Genomic DNA, 17,497 nt, shown 5'->3' with positions numbered 1-17,497 from the left:
GACACACATGTACATTTGAAATTGATGATGTATGTCATTGCGTTTTATCTCTGAGGGATGCTATCACGTCAAGGGAGGTGAGATTAAATATTTGTTGAGTGTTTTCTCCAATAAAATGTTACAAATTTAATGCATTAAATTGTGAAGGATTTGGTAAGTTAAAAATTACTCCAAAATAAAAAGAGAAAAAAGTAATATATTGAATAAAGCAAAGAAATAATTATTTAATTTTCTTTGTAATTTTTCCTTTTATATTTATCTATTCTCTATTTGTGTCAATGTATATACAACATTTGTCTTGAGTTGAAAAAATATAATGTTTATTTTGTAGAAAAATATATATATTTAGTTAGTCATCCAAAATTAATGTGTTAATTATTTATCTCTAGTGGATTCTTGAATTTATAATTGGTTTTAATATATACAATTGGAGATTTTAAATATCTAGCACAAAAAATATATTAAAAGTTTTAGATTTTACACTTCTATTGTTGTTTCTCTTTTTGTAACCTGGATCCATAATAATCTGTTATATATAGTTTATCTATAATATATATATATATATATATATATATATATATATATATATATATATATATATATGTATATATAAAAGTTGTTACTTCTACAATCTACATCTTTCCCTTAAAATTCTCGATATTGTTAATATACTACATCAACAAAATTGTTTTTACATGAAATTTAATTCTTTAATTAAATTAGTCATTATTTACTAACTTTTTAGCCATAATTTAATTAAACATTTAGAAAAATTAATTAAATATTTATGCCAACCATGTTGATGAAATTAAATTATTTTAATTAAATTAGTCATAATTAGCCATGATTTATTAACATTCTTTAGTCATAATTTAATTAAATGTTTAAAAAACTTAATTAAACATTTTTTATTGGTCATTTATTGTCAAACTAATAAGCCTTATTTAATGACATTTGATTTGCACGATGTTTGTTTAATTAGGATGCAGGTGTTGAATGATGAGTAAATGTTTTTTCAATTTTTATGCAATTTAATAGTATAGCATTGTCTTCTCATTTTCTAAGTTCTCTCTCATCAAACTTTTATAATTCTTAAATTTATCAACATATTGATTAAATTATTTTTTAGCATATTGAATTTTGAATTGATTATAAACTTATGTTTTCAATTTAATTGATATTAAATATAAATTATATAAAAAAAACCTGTGCAATCGCACGGGTAAATTGACTAGTAAATATTAATATTAAAAAATTCATTATTTCAGGTTAGTCATGATACCTTATTCTTTATCTGTATTAAGTACACTTTTCTCACTTAAAAAAAAAATAAGATTTACTTATGTGAAGTTATACAATTTTTACATTTTATTCTTTACATCTAAAACCTATTTGTTTCATTCATTATACATACACTTTTAATTCATTTTAATCCATAACCTATTTGTTTCATTCATAATACATACACTTTTAATTCATTTTAATCCATACAATTTTGTGTAAGGAGTAGAACACAAAGTTCATATAGGTAAAAGGACAGATATTAAACTAGATAATAAATTATCAATTTGGTCATTCAAGTGTTTATCTTTCTCCCACGTGGTATTTAAAGTAATAAAATTCTATAAATAATTACTAAAATATTGAATATCTATCAATTTAATTAATATATCCTACTCATACTTGCACACTATTTCAAAGGAATTACTTAGCATATTTAAAATATTTGACTGAATAGTTATATGATTTTTTTTAATTTAGAGATTATTTAGGAGATGGAATAATAATAATTTAAAGATAAAATTAAAGGTGTAATTGGTAATCATGATATGATAATAAGATAACTATTTTATCCTGATAGTATGAGCTATTTGTTGCACAAATAAGATATAATAACCTCATCTTATTCTATTGATCTATTGTATATTTTATTTGAAAGAAAAAAATTGTGTTAGAAGACAACAAAATAGATATTACTTTTCTCTGTCCATATCTATCTATTTAAGGATGAAATGCTTGATTGTGTTGTGTAATTAAAGAATGGAATGATTTTTTTTTAAAAATCATGAAATGATTTATTTATTCCTTAAAAAAATCGAATTGAGTTACGTTTTTTTTTAAATTTTAAAAATACAAAATATACATGTTAAGCAAAAAGAGCAATCTTCTTGTAACCCAAAAAGAATAATCTTTTTATAGGTATTTGCAGCTCACTTAGGATAAAATTTAATTGTTTTACTTCGGTTGAATTTTCATAATTTTTTTTTAATCCAACCCAGTCCAACTCATTCATTCATTAATAGTTTGGTTCAATTCGAACTAACGGGTTATTCATTTAAATTTAATCTTTTGTTCTTAGAACTATTATTTTATATCATGATTCATCCAAATATCTGATACAATTAACATAATATTATCAAATGTTTGAAAGTACTAAACTTGATTCATTTAATGTCATCAACACAATATTCTAAGATAGACTAATACAAGTTTAAACAAAAAATTCTTTAAAGAGATTTACTATAATGGTCTGAATTATAATTTTCTTACAAACTAATTTCTTGTAATAAGTTTTGTTGCAATTAGATTTGCTATAACCAGATTTGTTGCAGTCAAATTTGCTGAAATAAATGAACAAATATGATAAGTTAATATTATAAACATGACAGAAAAAAATAAATATGAAAAAAATGAAACAAATAATAATATATTTGAAAGTAATATCTTAAAAGTTTCTAACACTTGAAGTTTCAATATTAGTAGTGTTTAAAGCTAAATTAAACAATACTAAAAATTTGAATCAATTTTGATTGATTCAGTTCAATTTTGATAAGATCTATAAATTTAAACTCATAACTCAATTCGTATATAAATGATTTTGATCAATTCGATTTAATTTTTACTTAAATACATAAATGATCCAATCCAAATAATTTGATTGGGATCAATTTAGGTATTCACAAATGAGCCATACACATAAATATCCCATCCCACACGCATTTTAAGTTAACAAAAACACTATATAGTACAATATACTATACTATTTAGTATACAAAGAGGCAAAGACAGGCAAAAATATATTTTTCTATTATATGATTCGGTGATTAGATTTCATTACAGTAGAAAGTAGAAGGAAATTATGCCCTCAATAATCCCAAGTACTGTCGAAGATATAAGGTAATAACAACCGAGTAGTACCTCACTCACTCACACCGACCAAGGGCAAATGCCAATTTCTTGTTTCTGTTGGGGGTTGTGATTTCGTATACCTAATTTATCAAAAATAAATAAATTAAAATAGTATAAATATTGGAAATACGTATAGATACGGTAGGCTACGACATAACACAACTCGTCTAAGAAGGGTTTTTTGTCACCCTTCCGTTGTTGTTTCTCACTCACCTCACGCACGCAGTTCTCTCTTCTCTTCTCACTCCGCAGAAGAGAGAGAAATATCCAATACCTAGCGTTAGCGTTAGCGTACTCTCCCAATCCCAATCCCCTCTCTCTCTCTATCCCTTCTTTTCTTCTTCTTCTTCTTCTATTCCCTCTCCCTCCGCTTTTTCTCTTCATCGTTGTGGTTCGGCGTCGCTGAATCCGTCACGTTGTTGTTTGTGTCGAATCGGACGGCGAAGATTGCATCGCGAGGTATTATGCAGCAGAGTGATCAAACGGTGTTGAGCTTGAGGCCCGGTGGTGGAAGAGGCAGCAGGCTCCTCGCTCCTCGATTCGACTCCTCCTCTTCATCCGCTTCCCCTGCTTTTGGCTCCTTTCCCGCTGATCTTCCTCTCCTGCGTCCCCACGGTGGAGCTCCCTCACCCTTCTCTATCAAGGTATCAATCTCTTTTCTCTGGATCTGCCTTTTAACCTCTTTAATTCACCTTTTTTTATGTTTATTGTTTGCTTTATATTTTTAATTTCATATTGAGGCCGCGGAAGGATTCTGTTTCACGAATATGCGATTTGTTTGTTCTTATTTTTTTATATGGATTTGTTAATAGCTTGTTAAGTGTGTTTGCAAAATCTTTTCTTGTGTATATTTTTGGATCTCTTAATCGACTTGATGAATATCACCGAGGCTCTATACGACGTTTTTTTGTTTTTTTTGTTTTTCCTTTTAAAAGTTTAAAATTTGAGGTGTGAGGTATTGTGCTGAAGTTTGGATTCGGAAATAATCCGTTTTTGGAGTTCATTGGCACTCGGGGGTTTCTTTTTTCCGTGTGTCTGTTTGTCCAATACGTAGATTTGAATGTGTCTGGATTTGGTGGTGGTGTATTTTGGAATTTAAGTACTTAACGGATTTGTTTGGCACCATTTTGGGGAGCTAAAACATAAAGAGAAACCTTCAGGAGAATCAACCAACAGAAACTTAAACAAAGGAAGATGCATTTCTCGCTGTTACTGTCTTTTTTTTCACTGTCTATAAGGATTCAAGTTAAGGCCAAACTGAATTCGAATGTCCTAATTCTTGGTTGGGCACTAAGTATGTGTACCTGCTGTAAATATGGACAAAAAGCAATATGTGGGCTTTAGGTGGGATTGACTAAATTTCAAGTTACCCATAAAGGTCCCACATACATTGAACTTTATTTCACTATTCTGGTGGATCTGGCAACTTCTTTGTGGCACAGGGTCTGATATCATTTCCTTAGTACACTGGTCTCTATGCGTTTTTCTTAATGGGCCATTCATCCACATTTTACAGTGACTAGTATTGTTTGGCACTGTGTTTGACTAGTATTGTTTGGCACTGTGTTTCCACCTCCTGGATCCGGTGCTTGAGTGGTTGTGATAAGTCTTATGCTTTTCTTATACTAAAGGCAATGTTTCAAAGACAACAAATCTGTTCAGTTCTGTTTTTTGGGTTGTGTTGTAAATTTGTTGACATAACAATATATTTATAAATGAGTTTGTTGGATCCACTGGTTGCCTATAGAGCAAAGTGCATGTATAATGTTGTATTATCATTGTAGTTAATGAAGTACATGGCTGAAAAACAATTATGTATAACTATTTTAACTGTGATGTTTGTGTGTAGAACTTAGTTTCATTGAATTCTACCTTTCTTGTAGCACTACTTATGATCTTATGCATCTACCTATGACTCATCTTGTACTTTTGAAGTTATCTGCTTGAATGGTGATTGTTTAACTCTATATATGTCAAAGTATTTGTATCTAAAAACTTATGGCTTTATAGGCTGGAGATGCTCGGTTTGAGGGTCGTGAGCGTGTGCGATATACAAGGGAACAGCTTTTACTGCTTAGAGAGGTATTTTTTTTTTGTTATTGTTGCTTAAATGTTATTGTTAATTAATTATACTTATTCTGAAGGAGATTTTTTTAATTCCATCTGCTGCTTACATGTGATTCTTTTCCTGTTAATTTGGGAATTGTGACTAATCAACATTTTGCCTGTGTGTGTATTATTTTATTTACTTACATTACTTAAATAGAGGGTGTCAAATTTTCTATTGAACTCTCTCCTTTATTTAAGACTACCTATGTTATTCCCTTTGCCTCTTGATTACATTTTTTTTTAAATATCTTTTCTCTTTTCTCTCTAGGCAACATCTTTTGAAAAACCATGTGTTCCAGTTTTTGTGATGAATACTTCCTTTGACATCTAAGCTGATATTTATGCTTCATCATCATTTGTCTGACTGTTGAACCTTTTTACTCTTAGGGTGTTGAGATCCTTGATGATGTTTTAAAGATCAAACAAGATATTGAAGCTGAACTTTTTGGTGAAGATCAAAGCTGGGCCCGCTCAGAAAACAACGTGAGTGCATTTTCTGTCTTCTGTTTATGTTGTTAACTAAGACCCTATTCCTTCTCCATCCTGTTGGTAAAGTGATTGATGAAGTTTATTAGAGTTGATTTATTTTTGGCGGTGAACATACTGGTATCTTACAGGAATTCATCACTGATTAGTGGATGGAAATAGTCTAATGTTTGTACGAGTTGCTGCTATTTTTATTATTTTGATTAGTTAATTTTCATGAATTTATTTGTGATCATTATCAAAATAATAAGTTCAACTATTCAAATTTTGTGTAATGATGTGTATACAATATTCTGCAGCCCTCACAGCAATTTCGGTATTCTGAGCCAGATAATCGTGACTGGCGTGGACGATCTGGTCAACTTTCCGGTAATGCAGATGAGAGATCTTGGGATAATCTCAAGGAGAACAGGGAGTTTGGCAATACTAATAACCGTCAAGACCAACTGAACTCTCAGTTTGCAAGGGCACAAATCTCTTCTAACCAAGGGGTACTAATAATTGGCAGAAATGCATGATATCCATTTTGTAGTTAATGTTTTATATCTTTAAATTTGGTCCAGTGTTAGTGTAAAACTCTTTGCATTATCATTAAAGTGATTAAACAAGAAAGTGATACACCATTATAATAACTAAGGATTTCCTTGAAGTAAAAGTTTTATGAGCTTTTAATTGGTGTCACTGAATGGTTCTCTCATAGTGTACAATGGATAAATGTTTTATCTTATTTTTAATTTATAATTCTTCTATCTCTATTAATTCAGGGAGGACCTACTCCGACACTAGTCAAGGCTGAGGTGCCATGGTCAGCTAGAAGGGGAACTCTCTCTGACAAGGATCGCGTCTTAAAGACAGTTAAAGGGTAATATATATTTATGTTCGAGTACTTGTTAGTTGTTAATAGTTTAATGGGGATATTCTCTTGACTTTAATCTCTTGTAGATTCCTGGATGGTCATGCATTCCTAGGTCTTAACATTCATTGCTGTATTCTTAATGGCTAAATGAGAAATGCAAGCAACATATTTCAACATGCCCTTTTTTATTTGGTGAATTTCATATGGGTCCTGCTAAATAGGGAGTGATGCCCATTTGATTTAGGCAGGTCTCATGAATTTCACCCAATAATAAAGAGTGCATTAAAAAGAGTATGTTGACAAGTAAATATAACATAGAGTGTGCTATATAATATGTGAATGGATTTGGCTCCTCTAAATTGATAAAGTATATAAGGTGAGAAAGTAAGGTGTGTCTACTGTCTACTGTTGGTATGAATTAGATTTGAATTAAAACACTTCATAAACCTAAACCTCTTAAATCAAGAGTAGATACATCCTTAAAATTTCTCACTCCACATATTTACTCATTTTAAAGGAGTTAAATCTGTGAAAAATAACCATAATTCAGTATTTGTGAGTTGTGACAAGATTGATGTATTTATATATGTGAAAAATGGATTTGGCTCCTCTAAATAAGTATATAAGGTGTGTCTACTGTTGGTCTGAATTAGATTTGAATTAAAGCACTTCATAAACCTAAACCTCTTAAATCAAGAGTAGATACATCCTTAAAATTTCTCACTTCACATATTTACTCATTTTAGAGGAGTTAAATCTGTGAAAAATAACCATAATCCAATACTTGTGAGTTGTGACAAGATTGATGTATTTATTCTTTTTCCTTTATAAACTGAGATTAAAGTATTTTTTGAACATTTTGTATTTCCTTCTTCACTCATGTAACTCTGTCAAGATTCTTCAAAATTACATGGTTCCTAATACTGATACACCAGGCATTGTTAAACATTTATACGCAGAATACTAAATAAGTTGACTCCGGAGAAATTTGATCTCCTGAAGGGTCAGTTGATCGATTCTGGCATTACATCAGCCGACATATTGAAGGTTCATTTTATTTTCTTTTTAAAATATTTTTCTGTTCACTTCCTTGTCCTTAAATCTTTATTGACTTGGTTGGAAATGCAGGGAGTTATTTCGCTGATATTTGATAAGGCAGTGCTAGAACCAACATTTTGCCCCATGTATGCTCAGCTGTGTTCTGATCTTAATGAAAAGCTGCCTCCATTCCCATCTGATGAGCCTGGTGGGAAAGAAATCACTTTTAAGCGAGTACTCTTGAATATCTGCCAGGAGGCTTTTGAAGGTGCAGATAAACTGAGAGGAGAACTGAGACAGATGAATGCCCCTGACCAGGAGATGGAGCGACGGGACAAGGAAAGACTTCTCAAGATTCGAACCCTTGGAAATATCCGTTTAATTGGTGAGCTGTTGAAGCAAAAAATGGTTCCTGAAAAGATTGTTCATCACATTGTTCAGGTTCTATCAGGACTTGAGACTTGACTGTTATATAATTTCCTGTTGGTTTGGGAGTATGCACTTATCTGCATGGTTGACTGATTCTTGGTACAGGAGCTTTTAGGACCTCCAGATATCAAGGTCTGTCCAGCTGAGGAAAATGTTGAAGCCATATGTCAGTTTTTCAACACAATTGGTAAGCAGCTTGATGAAAGCCCAAAATCACGGCGTATAAATGATATGTACTTTATCCGGTTGAAAGAATTGAGCACCAACCCCCAACTTGCACCACGGCTGCGGTTTATGGTTCGTGATGTTCTAGATTTGCGTTCTAATAACTGGATTCCAAGACGTGAAGAGGTAAATTCACACAATTTATTTTGTGAATAAGCTATGCCTCAAATTTTGGAAGGTACTTGTTTTTCTTAGTTAAGTACTAATGTTTACTCATGTAGGTGAAAGCCAAAACCATCACTGAAATTCATTCAGAGGCAGAAAAAAATCTTGGATTGCGTCCAGGTGCCACTGCAAGTATGAGAAGTAACCGTGTAGTTTCTGGCGCTCAAGGAAATACCGGTCCAGGAGGATTCCCAATTGCCCGACCTGGTACAGGTGGTTTGATGCCTGGGATGCCGGGGACCAGGAGGATGCCTGGGATGCCTGGAATTGATAATGACAACTGGGAGATGCCTAGGACAAGATCAATGCCGAGAGGAGACATATCAGGCATGCCAACTGGAGGACGTGGCCAGTCTCCTTTCCTTTCCAAGACATCCACTGTGAACTCAAAGTTACTACCTCAAGGTAGTGGTGGTATTATAAGTGGGAGAAGCAGTGCCCTGGTGCATGGAGCTGGTGCTCCTGTTCGTTCGCCAAACCTTGGTTTTAGTGCTGAGCCCACACCTCAAATCCCTTCACCTGTTAAAGCTGTTTCTGCCATACCCTCTGAGAAGCCACAACCTCCAGCTGCAAAATTGAATATTGATGAACTTCAGCGTAAAACTGTTTCTCTACTGGAAGAATATTTCAGTGTCAGGCTTTTGGACGAGGCATTACAGTGTGTGGAGGAACTAAAAGCTCCAGCTTATTACCCTGAGTTTGTCAAGGAAGCCATTTCCCTTGCACTAGATAAGAGTCCACCATGCGTTGAACCTGTTGCAAATCTTTTTGAGTACCTGCTAATTAAGAAGATTCTTTCAGCCAGAGACATAGGGACCGGGTGCATGTTATTTGCTTCTCTGCTGGATGATATCGGCATAGATTTACCTAAAGCACCAAATAATTTTGGTGAGATAATAGGTAAACTAGTTTTGGCTGGGGGTTTGGATTTTAAGGTGGTGGTAGAAATCCTTAAGAAGGTGGAGGATGACCGATTCCAGAAAGCAATATTTTCTTCTGCGTTGCAGGTAATTAGCTCTGTATCTGGGCAAGCTGTGTTGGATTCACAAGCATCTGATATTGAGGCCTGCCAGAGCCTGTTCAACTGAATCAGATGAGTTTGCATGAGAATACTGATCTCTGTAAAAGAACATCTCTGCCTTGTTTCTCTACTTTCAAGTTCCCTTCCCTTTACGCTCCCACTTTTTAGAGCATTTTGTATTACAGTATGTTATAAAAGTGGGAGCTTCCAGTATCAGGTATTTTCTCGAGTTGTATAATTTTTTTGTTTTGTTTTGATGTCGTAGAGTTTGTTTAATGAGGGAAAAGTCAAAACCATAAAGCTACGGATTTTGTTTTCCAGTTGGCTAATCCATGTGCCAAGAGAGTGGCCCATCCACCCGGGGGTCCAAATGTTTTTTGTACTTCATTTCTTTCATTTTTTTCCCTTTATTTTCTTGACAGTAATTGTTAAACTGGTCAGTTCATAAATATTGTTGTCGTTACTTTTACATGTGTTTTTTTTAAGGTTTAGATTTTTGCTTTGTGTGGGTGCATGTATACTGTCATCTATTATTTCATTCCTCTAGATAGTAGGAACGTCTCAAGTCCCAACAATATCTGAGGGGATTATTAAACTTAATTTTGAAGTGTCAAATACCATATTATCATAATATTGTGTTTGGTAGTGTTTTTATATTTAATTTTGAATTACCTTATTGTAAAATTGATTTTAATTAAAATTGAATTTGGAATGAAGTGGTTTATGGTTTTTTTTTTTTCTTTTCGAAAGCTAAGTTCATGGTAAGATTTAGTATAGGACTTTTGATTTAATGCAAAAATTATATTTTCTTTAATCTATTTAAAAGTGGTTTGTTTTAGATTTGTTGAAATTAAATTTGAAAGAATTAATATTAGAGATGCTAAACTTGATTGTTTTATTTGTCAAAATTAGTTTTGAAAATAAAAAATTGAAAGTGATTTAAAAAGATAAAAAGTTTTTTATTCATGTTTGACAATGATATTTTGAAAGTTAAAATGAATTGGTTTTGATTGAATATTAAATTAGAATTATTTTTGAAATGTAAATATAAATTTAGGGATCTCACATTCAATCATTTTTTAACTGAAATGTTAAATTTTTTATCCATGAGATATAATATCATGGCACACTTTTGAGATTTGTATGAGTTGCAATGTTCACAGGTGTAGTGCCATCTTTCATTTTGCAAATGACATTGACAATGGAAAACAATAAATAATTTTTTTTACTTCTCCCAAAATCAATTATATTCACTTTAAATTTAATTTTAATTTTTTTAAAAAAACTTATGAAAACAACAAAGAGTAAAATATTAAATTAGTCCCTCATTTTTGGAAGCATTGTCAATTTGGTCCCTGAGATTTAAAAAATGTCAAAATGATCATCGACTTTACATTCTGTTTGTCACGTTAGTCATTGTCGTTAGTAGTCTCTTAACACCGTTAGTAAATGTATTACGTGTCACGTTAAGTGTCACCTGGACGCACAAGTGAAACTTTCATAAATGAGGGATTAAATTGACATTAAAGGAGCTAAAATGACATAATTTAGATGATCATCTTTTTTTCAAAAATATTAAAACTCTAACGGCTACTTTAACATAGGAAACAAACATAGGAAAAATAAAGTTACAAATCATGAATGCAAGTTTGTCAAGGAAGAATAACGCCTCAACAAATCAACTCATTCACCCCTAAAAATCCCTCTCATTCATTATTGGAACACATGCATCTCAAACAGAAAACACTTCCTTCTCTCAAAAGCTTCACATCTCACACTACATCACTACGCTGTTCTGAATAATCTCTTAAAGCAAAATCCCAAACCCTTCACTCTCAAAAATTACTCCAACAGTTTAAACACAAACAACAATGCGTTTGAATGATATAGTGCCGATTCAATTACGCTGGTTCAACATGAGAAGACCAAATGCAGTGAAAAACAAAACCCTTACCTCAACTGGAAAACACGGATTGCGTCAATCAACACTGGAGGGTGATGATCGACGTGGAACACACAAAAACATTGATCGTGTCAATGAATAGTGAAGGGTAACTAAGAATGACAACCACCACCATTGGGAGAGCGATGATCGACGTGGACCTAGCACAGGAACACTATCCTTCAATTAGACTGAAAATTATTAGGAATCAATTTGACACTATATACAAAAATTGACTCTTCATTTTCCAATATAACATTTAAAATTATGTCATATTAGTCCCAATGACGTGACATTGCTTATTTTTCAATTACGCTCGCTACGTGTGTGTCTAGGTGGCACTTAACGTGCCACATTACACATTTACTAACGGTGTTAGAAGACTATTAACGACAAGAACTAACATGGTAAACGAAATGTAAAGTCAAAGATCATTTTGATATTTTTTAAATCTGAAGGACCAAATTGATAGCGCCTTTAAAAATGAGGGACTAATTTGATACTTTACTCAAACAGCAAACAACAAATGTAATGTTTTTGCGCTGTAAAAAAAATGTAATGTAAAAAGGCAATTTACATGCCCCTGTCGATATTCCAATTGTTATTCAAAAGGGATACTTATTTTTAAGACCAAACTCCAAACATGACATGTTCATAAGTTAGGTGAACTCGTGATGCTTGCATGTACTTCTGAAAAAGCTGAAGCACATGAAAATTGAAATAGTTCATAAAGTGATCCAATTTTGAGTGTAATTTCGAAAAACTATATAATTATTCAATTCAAATAGTAAAAGATTGAATACAATTAGATTAAAATCAGACCACGGTTTATCTTTATAATCAAATTAGATATTTGCGAAAAAAGTTAATCTAATGAAAAGAGTGGCACCTCTTTGAGAAGCCCTCTGGTTTAGAAAAGTTTGATGGATATCAAACTCTATTCAAGACTTAGAGAAGGAAAAAAAAATATAAAAACAATAAATGCATTGTATGATAGGTAATAGGATGTGTTAAAAAAAGAAAAATAATAAGTGATGCTAATTTGATCGGTTATTTTTTTTTTCAAAATTATCAAGTGAGAGTATTTTTAAATTAATTCACATTTAGGAATAAGTTGTAAAAGTAACTAATACTTTATAAAGAAGTCATAAATCATTATACGAATGAAGTTATATAAAGATTTATCCGTTCTGTTTACAAGTGATAACTACTATTATGATTTAAGGTTAAAGGAGAATTAATTTAAAAAATGCTCCAATATGTTAATTTCGAAAAAAAATTACTCCAAAAGGGTAAAAATGCCATATTAATCGGTCCTTAATTTTGTTGGAGTCCTTTGGTAACTTTTTTTTTCCGATTCTTTTTAATATAAAAGCCCTCATAGGTTTCGCGCCTTTTTCATCTGAACTGAAGAAGTAAATGGCAGAGAACGAAGATGCAAGAAGGAGCGATGAATCGATGAAGCTTGCGGTGGCGATATCGCTTCTGAGATCAAAGGTTTTGAAAAGTGTAAAGGAGTCCAATGCGCTATCTCCTTCACAATCTGACGCTCTTCTCCGTTGGAAGCGAAAGGTTCGAAACGCTTCCTTCGTTTTCTTCTCAATCTAATGCTTTCTACTCTTCGCTATCGTTTCACCTTCGGATTCTCAGGCCAAGGAAAGAAAGCAAGAGATCCTGAGGCTTCGAGAAGATCTCAAAGACGCTCAAGGTTTCGACCTCATTCCTCTCTCCTATTAACTCGTGTTCACGTGCAATGACGAATTGATTCTTATTTTCTGGATGTAGATGCTTCGCACTGCGATCTCTTCCCTGAGAGTGCTGCTTGCAAGTGTTATTTCTTCGACAATTTCGGAGAATTAAGCCCTATGCATCATGGAACTGGTTTTGACAGCAGATTCAGCGACGTCCTTCGACGCAGATTTCTAAGACAAGGTTTTAATCATCGTCGTCGTCATCATCATCATCATCATTATCTTCTTCTTTGTTACGACACTATGCTTTTGAACTGACGTTGAAAATTTGCCTTCTGTAGTGCGATTTAAGGAAAGGAGGAAAAGAGTAGGTTCTTCTTCTTCCTCTTCAAGTCGGCTTTCTTTAGGTACATATAATTAATAGCATTTTAGTTATAAACGAATGAGTATTAGTGTACTGTATTCCATACTTTGTGATAAGAACTGTGGTTTTTTTAAATTAGGTCAAGATGAAGTGGCTACTTTTGGGAATTTTGATGTGAAGTGAATGGAATTGTACCGAATCTGTTTTCTAATTTAAAACTAAAACTGCAGGCTTAATTGAGGAGGATGACACAGAGCAGCTTAGGGCCTCCGTTGATTTTATCTTGGAAATCTGTGACTCTGTATCACCGGTCAGGATGCTTCACTATCCGTTTAACATTTAAATGATGCAGTTCGTAGTAGAGGTCCTACAAATACTGGTGTTATTGAATAAGATGTGAACAGTTAATTCTTTTTGCTATGCTGTGTTAATGTATTTTTTCATCGTGTGGTGTACTCGATGTATTTTGCAGGTGGATGATTCCAAGTTTGCAAATCTGGCACATCAAGCTGTAGACTTTATATTGGGTATTCTGTTCTTTTCACCAAGTGAAGAGCTTTTCCTACCTTTATTTTTTTTTCCTCCTAATTAAATAATTGAAATCGTATATCTGTTAACTTTTCATCCTCAGAATTCTGTGAAACTAGCTTCTTAGTGCTTAACATAGGTCAGCTGCTAAATGAATTATGGCTATGGGCTTATACGCCAGATATGATCATTCTAACTGTACTTCATAGTAATTTATGTTGTAAACAATAACATGCAAGCTCATGGGCAATCTCCCACTCTCATCTTAAAGCTTTTAATGAGCCGCATCCTGTACGGTAACTTATTACAGTAATTTGAGTTGCGTGTGATTTACATAAAATTTTACTTCTTGAGCTATACTATGTTTGATTTTTATGGTTTCGTTATGGATCACCATTATATGAATTACACAGTAAACCACCATCATATTTCTTTGTTATCCACACTGAAGATTAATTTGTATGCCTTTTCTGAAGTTACATTGAAGAATTTTTTATCTATGGGAAGGAACCTGGAACTTGTTGAAGGAATTATCAACAGCCTAGTTACACGTTTGATTAGGCAGATGTGCTCGTCCTTGTCAGAAACTGGTATGCTTAGTTTGAGATTGATTATGACAAAATGTATATTACTTTGTATGTTAATGTGTGAGACCGTAAACGAGTGTAAAATTGTCGCATTTATGACTTTTTGTATGTGAACGTGAGACCGTAAACGAGTGTAAAATTGTCGCATTTGTGACTTTTATGTAGCTTCGCGCCTTCACCACTTTATAATCGTTTATTTCTTAATCATTGGCTTACTGTCTTTTTTCTTTGCCGTTCCCTTTTCAAATTCTAATCTTGAAGGGTCTCAACACACGGGAACCAATGCTCAATTTTGTATTCAACATTTGATCCGTAAACTTGGAAGTGAGCCTTATATTGGTCAGCGGGCAATACTTTCAGTTTGTCAAAGAATTTTGGTACTAGCTGAACGTTTGCTTTTCTCTGATCCTTTTGATGATGGCTTTCCTAACATGCATGAAAGTATGTTCATAATGTAAGTTCTTTGCAAAAACACATCAGTATAATCTCCAGATTCATAAATCATAACGAGTACCTCAATACAGGTTTTGTGGAAAGGAATAATGGTTTTGAAGACATAACATGGATCTAATTTTTATTTGTGGGGATGTCAGGATCCAGCTTATCGAGTTCTTGGTGACGGATTACTTATCAGAGTGGTCAAAAGCTGAAGATTTTGACAACTGTATGCTTCATACTTTCTACTGATGTTTACTCTACAATTTTCTTTCCGAACTAAAGTAATTTGTTGACATCTTGAGTTTTGATTTCTATTAGCCAAAACAAATTTAAGTGTGCCACATTTAGTATTTTTCTCAACTATTGTTCTTAACAAACCGGATATTACGTTTTTACTGTATATTTTTGTTCAATTTCTGTCATACCAATCAATTATTCTTGCTAACTGACTGTAGTTATGTAATAGAAATGAACCGAGTTTAAAAATTTGAACTGAGTGGTTACAATTACAGTGCTCCTTGAAGATTGGGTGACATCAATTGTCCAGTTAAGAAAAGCATTAGAACTTCTGGAAAGCAGAAATGGACTTTATGCTCTCTATATGGACCGAGTCACAGGTGAATTGGCAAAACAACTTGGCGGTGTCTCATCGTTTCTGAAGCTTAAACCGGATATTATTAATTGTCTCTTTCGCTAAACATGATTGGTCCATATAGGAAAAACTGTTACTGAGAAAAATGAAAAAACGAATGTGGTGCCTGGTAATGGAACTTATGTAAGCTAGAACCTGCTCATGGTCATTCACGTCTGCTTGGTGAGTAGCATTTGCTCTTGGAGTTTGGATTATAATTTGTGCATCTCAAACAATGGTTGAGTGTAAATTTAATTTCGTCTATAAAAAATCAACAAATACTATCAAATGAAGAAAATCAACAAATTTGAGAGGTCAAATAATTTTTTAATTGGAGTGACTACCCAGAAAAATACTATCGATTAGATAATTAAGGTAAAAATATAATACTTCTTTCTTAAACAAAGTTACTTATAAAATCAAGAGAATTAAAAATTTGCGGAGCTATAACATAACCCCTTCACCTAACACAACATCGTGCCTGAATAACATATTTCACAAAATTATTTGAACATAATATTTTAGTTCCAATTTATGGTTTGAGTAAAAAAAATGTTACTTTTTAATTAGACTAAATCATATTTGGAAATTATAATCCAAATGTATCCTTAATCTTATTTGTTTGGGTTGATTTTTTTTTTGTTGAAAGAAATTGAGTATTTCAAACATCATCACAAGCTTTAACTTGTTAATTTAGAGGAGAAAAATAGGGAAAAAAATAATTGAGACTCACTTATTTGGTGACAAAATTATTAGGAAGCCAAGAGACGACAGCAAATCTCAAGCTTTTTATCTAATAAATGTTTTCCAAACTGAAGAAAAAAATTATAAGTCAAAGTAATCCTCAATTTACTTTTTTTATAAAGTTATCTTTTCACTGTCAAAAAAAGTTATCTTTCATTAAATATTCATTTTCTTAAATGTATTTTTTATTCGTTCGAACAATGTAATAATTTACACACAAATATATATATATCCCTTTTTCGAGTTGACATATTAGTCTGACTCACTCCAGTTAACCCATGTCAATCAGTAGGTTAACTGACCTGAACAAAATCAACACTAAAAAATTGAATAACATTTGTATAACTCGATTAACTCACGAGCCAAATTCAACTACATTTACTCATAGCATAATATAATTCACTTTGACAAAGGGCATCATTTTGCCGACAAAAAAAACAAATCTTGATTTCAACCGGCCAAATGTTGGCCTAATTTAACAGGATGACATGAATCTCCGCTGAGCCGAAAGGGTCTCCTTATAATCTTTTCTCTTGTACTAGATTTTGATTTTGATAAGGCCTAGGAATGGCCACACCAATAGAGCAGTCAGCAAAGAATCCCCCCACTGTCTCTTGGAACTTGGAAGGCAGAGGTAAAAAATACGGCAATGTTTTTCATGAGATGTGTCCAAAACTTAAAAAGCAAAAGGCTAAAATGAACCTGTCTACAAAATGAACAAATAAACATATATTTATTATTAAACAATTTAAAGTAAATTTTAATTTTAATTGTCTCAAAGAATAAATTAAACAATCCCAATTCCAAATGATCTCTTTTTTCCTTTATTTTTGCGTCACCACTGTTCTAAAAGAATAAATTCTCTACCAGTTTTTCAAAATTCGGTGTAATCCATTTTTTTTGACAAAAAAAGAGAATAAATACGCAGTACTTAGTCGTTTTATTTAACCGAAAGAATGCTATAAACTAGATAAGTTTGCAATATTATTAGATAAATTAAATAAAGCGTCTCAACTGCACGTGTCTCTTCCGGAAAAGAATCATTTGAAGAGTA

The 17,497-nt window shown here is 32.5% G+C and overlaps 2 protein-coding genes and 1 non-coding gene across 4 annotated transcripts; all 3 read left to right on the top strand.

The window, feature by feature from the left end:
- The first annotated feature begins 3,333 nt into the window (after positions 1–3,333).
- LOC100789296 (eukaryotic translation initiation factor) lies at positions 3,334–9,987 on the top strand. 2 transcript variants are annotated; one of them, XM_006575251.3, is made up of 9 exons: positions 3,334–3,833; positions 5,200–5,271; positions 5,686–5,781; positions 6,084–6,275; positions 6,549–6,646; positions 7,600–7,687; positions 7,769–8,119; positions 8,213–8,458; positions 8,554–9,987. In XM_006575251.3, the coding sequence occupies exons 1-9, from the start codon at positions 3,654–3,656 to the stop codon at positions 9,583–9,585; spliced, it is 2,355 nt and encodes a 784-aa protein (XP_006575314.1). In that variant the 5' UTR covers positions 3,334–3,653; the 3' UTR covers positions 9,586–9,987. The 2 variants fall into 2 exon arrangements, with proteins under 2 accessions (XP_006575314.1, XP_040863697.1); XM_041007763.1 differs by having other exon boundaries at positions 7,600–8,119.
- Positions 4,479–4,582, top strand: LOC113000979 (small nucleolar RNA snoR103). The gene has a single exon (XR_003266285.1). It is a non-coding gene; the product is annotated as a small nucleolar RNA snoR103 (small nucleolar RNA).
- A 2,874-nt stretch (positions 9,988–12,861) lies between the features above and the next one.
- On the top strand, positions 12,862–15,444 carry LOC100789284 (protein MULTIPOLAR SPINDLE 1). Its single transcript, XM_003518175.5, has 9 exons — positions 12,862–13,032; positions 13,111–13,168; positions 13,246–13,392; positions 13,493–13,558; positions 13,746–13,825; positions 13,988–14,042; positions 14,520–14,633; positions 14,892–15,084; positions 15,224–15,444. Exons 1-9 carry the CDS (start codon positions 12,880–12,882, stop codon positions 15,315–15,317), a joined length of 960 nt encoding a protein of 319 aa, XP_003518223.4. The 5' UTR covers positions 12,862–12,879; the 3' UTR covers positions 15,318–15,444.
- Positions 15,445–17,497: the final 2,053 nt, after the last annotated feature.

This window comes from Glycine max, chromosome 2 (assembly GCF_000004515.6).
Source record: "Glycine max cultivar Williams 82 chromosome 2, Glycine_max_v4.0, whole genome shotgun sequence".
In the NCBI taxonomy this organism is placed as follows: domain Eukaryota; kingdom Viridiplantae; phylum Streptophyta; class Magnoliopsida; order Fabales; family Fabaceae; genus Glycine; species Glycine max.
The sequence above is the reverse complement of the archived record's forward strand: the minus strand, read 5'-3'. Positions and strand labels throughout refer to the sequence as shown.